Genomic DNA, 2,096 nt, shown 5'->3' on the forward strand with positions numbered 1-2,096 from the left:
GCACGAATTTCTTTCTGGACAAACTTCCCACTTACTTTAAACTTGATAAATGGGGTCTCAACAAAATGTCTAGCTGTATCATTTCCTGTTAAAACGAATTTCTTTCAAACATGATTTTATTTTCTTCGTTTACATACTATGAATGTAACATCGTTTGTATATAACTATTTTATAAGTGACGTCAGTTATCTCTTTTATCAAGGTCGTATTGGAAATATAGAAATATATTTACTCTTTTCAAGATCCTTGAAAATATCGGTTATATGAATAACCTCAATTTACACTCATTTCATTTGCATATCTTTCCTAACGAAATGTCACTTGACTAAGCTTCGAACCATCATATATATAACAATACTATTTGCTATTTACTTACACAATTATGAATAACTAATAGAAAAACACCAATCTAAACTTATTTTGTAATGAATTATAACTACTGATTTAGTAATAATGGCAAGTCTCTAATAAATGATTAGAGATTTCTGAAAAAAAAGGAAAAATTAAAATTTTGGATAACTAGAATAGAATAGAATTATTATGCAATATTAAGACACTGAATTGTTCAACAATTCGCACACGTTTGTTAGGCTTGATTGTGTATCTCACTATTATTATTACCCATCTAAAAGAGAGATGGATTTTTCATAACAACAAAAGATGAGGAAAGTTAACGTTAGATGAAATACTTCAATAAGGTCATGAAAAGGATATATAAAGGGAATATATCTATCGATATACCTGAAGTTGAGGAAGACCTTAATAAGCCCATAAAAAAATTCGGTGTACTAGAAGTCGAAGCTATCATTAAAATAACTGGACATCGAAAACCCCTGCATACGATAGGATAACTGGTAAAATAATGATGATGAAACATTACGTGACACCCCGCCCCCCACCCCAGATTACTTACAAAATTATTTTGTAGAATGTAGCCTGGAAAGCAAAGCTGATGAAGGTGAGTTTGGCCAAAAGGGAGACCTGATTGATGGCAATAACTACAGAGGTATCGCGCTTACGTCAGTCGTCTCTTAAAGTTTATATGTTTATACTTGAGAGATTAGAAAGAAAAATTGATGAAAAACTGACATATGAACAAGGAGGATTTGGAAAAGGTAGAAGTTGTACTGACCAACTTTTCATTTCAAGACATAATAATAATAATAATAATAATAATAATAATAATAATAATAATAATAATAATAATAATAATAATAATAATAATAATAATAATAATAATAACGAATTATTACAAAAATATACAGTAATCAATTGTTTCATATATGGGACATGTGTTTTCAAGTTAGAAAGGGTGACCTTATAAGTCATTATAAAAGAATCGATGAAATAACGCAATTTTATGAAAGAAGGTTTTATACGACTGTATGTAATTTAGATTTCCCACTTGTTAATTTTATTCATATAATGTCATTACTAGAAGTGTATGTTTAATTCAGTTACGTCGATATGAATTTAACCTAATATAACTCTACAGCAATTCAAATGGCCTCACTAAATATTTTGAGAGGTAAAGCTCGCTTTAGACATCTGAAATAAAACAAGAAATGGATGTAATATTCTTTTTTCAATGGTTTTAATTCCAAATCTTTTATTCAGCCATAATTCGGATTTTTACTAATATCTCCCGACTTGGAATATTATTTTTTCTCGCAACTAACGAGAATTGGCGTTCACGATAGAGGTTATCTGGCATTCATTTTAATTTGCTCTAAGTTTATAGTGTGATCTTTATGATGAGAAGATATTATTAAAAAGACCATTTTATGTCATTCTGTTTCCAAACAAGCACAGATACATACTCTTACCGGCATATAATAATAATAATAATAATAATAATAATAATAATAATAATAATAATAATAATAATAATAATAATAATAATAACAACAACAATAATAATAATAATAATAATAATAATAATAATAATAATAATAATAATAATAAAATCACTAACCTTTCTTACGCCAATCCCTTTTGGATGTGAAGCATAAAATTTTAAATAGCACTGCCATAGTCCCACCAACGTATAGATCGCACTGAATGCAGAAAGTTGTAGGCGAGTCGCATTCGGGCTA

The 2,096-nt window shown here is 28.3% G+C and overlaps 1 protein-coding gene across 1 annotated transcript in view; it reads right to left on the bottom strand.

The window, feature by feature from the left end:
- Positions 1–1,499: 1,499 nt before the first annotated feature.
- The window catches only part of LOC137656622 (protein FAM200C-like), a 23,785-nt gene continuing 23,188 nt past the window's right edge, over positions 1,500–2,096 (bottom strand). The window contains exon 5 of the mRNA XM_068390790.1: positions 1,500–1,548. Coding sequence (XP_068246891.1) covers positions 1,500–1,548 — 49 coding nt within the window. The remainder of the gene's footprint in view (positions 1,549–2,096) is intronic.

Source organism: Palaemon carinicauda, chromosome 17 (assembly GCF_036898095.1).
Source record: "Palaemon carinicauda isolate YSFRI2023 chromosome 17, ASM3689809v2, whole genome shotgun sequence".
NCBI classification, from domain to species: domain Eukaryota; kingdom Metazoa; phylum Arthropoda; class Malacostraca; order Decapoda; family Palaemonidae; genus Palaemon; species Palaemon carinicauda.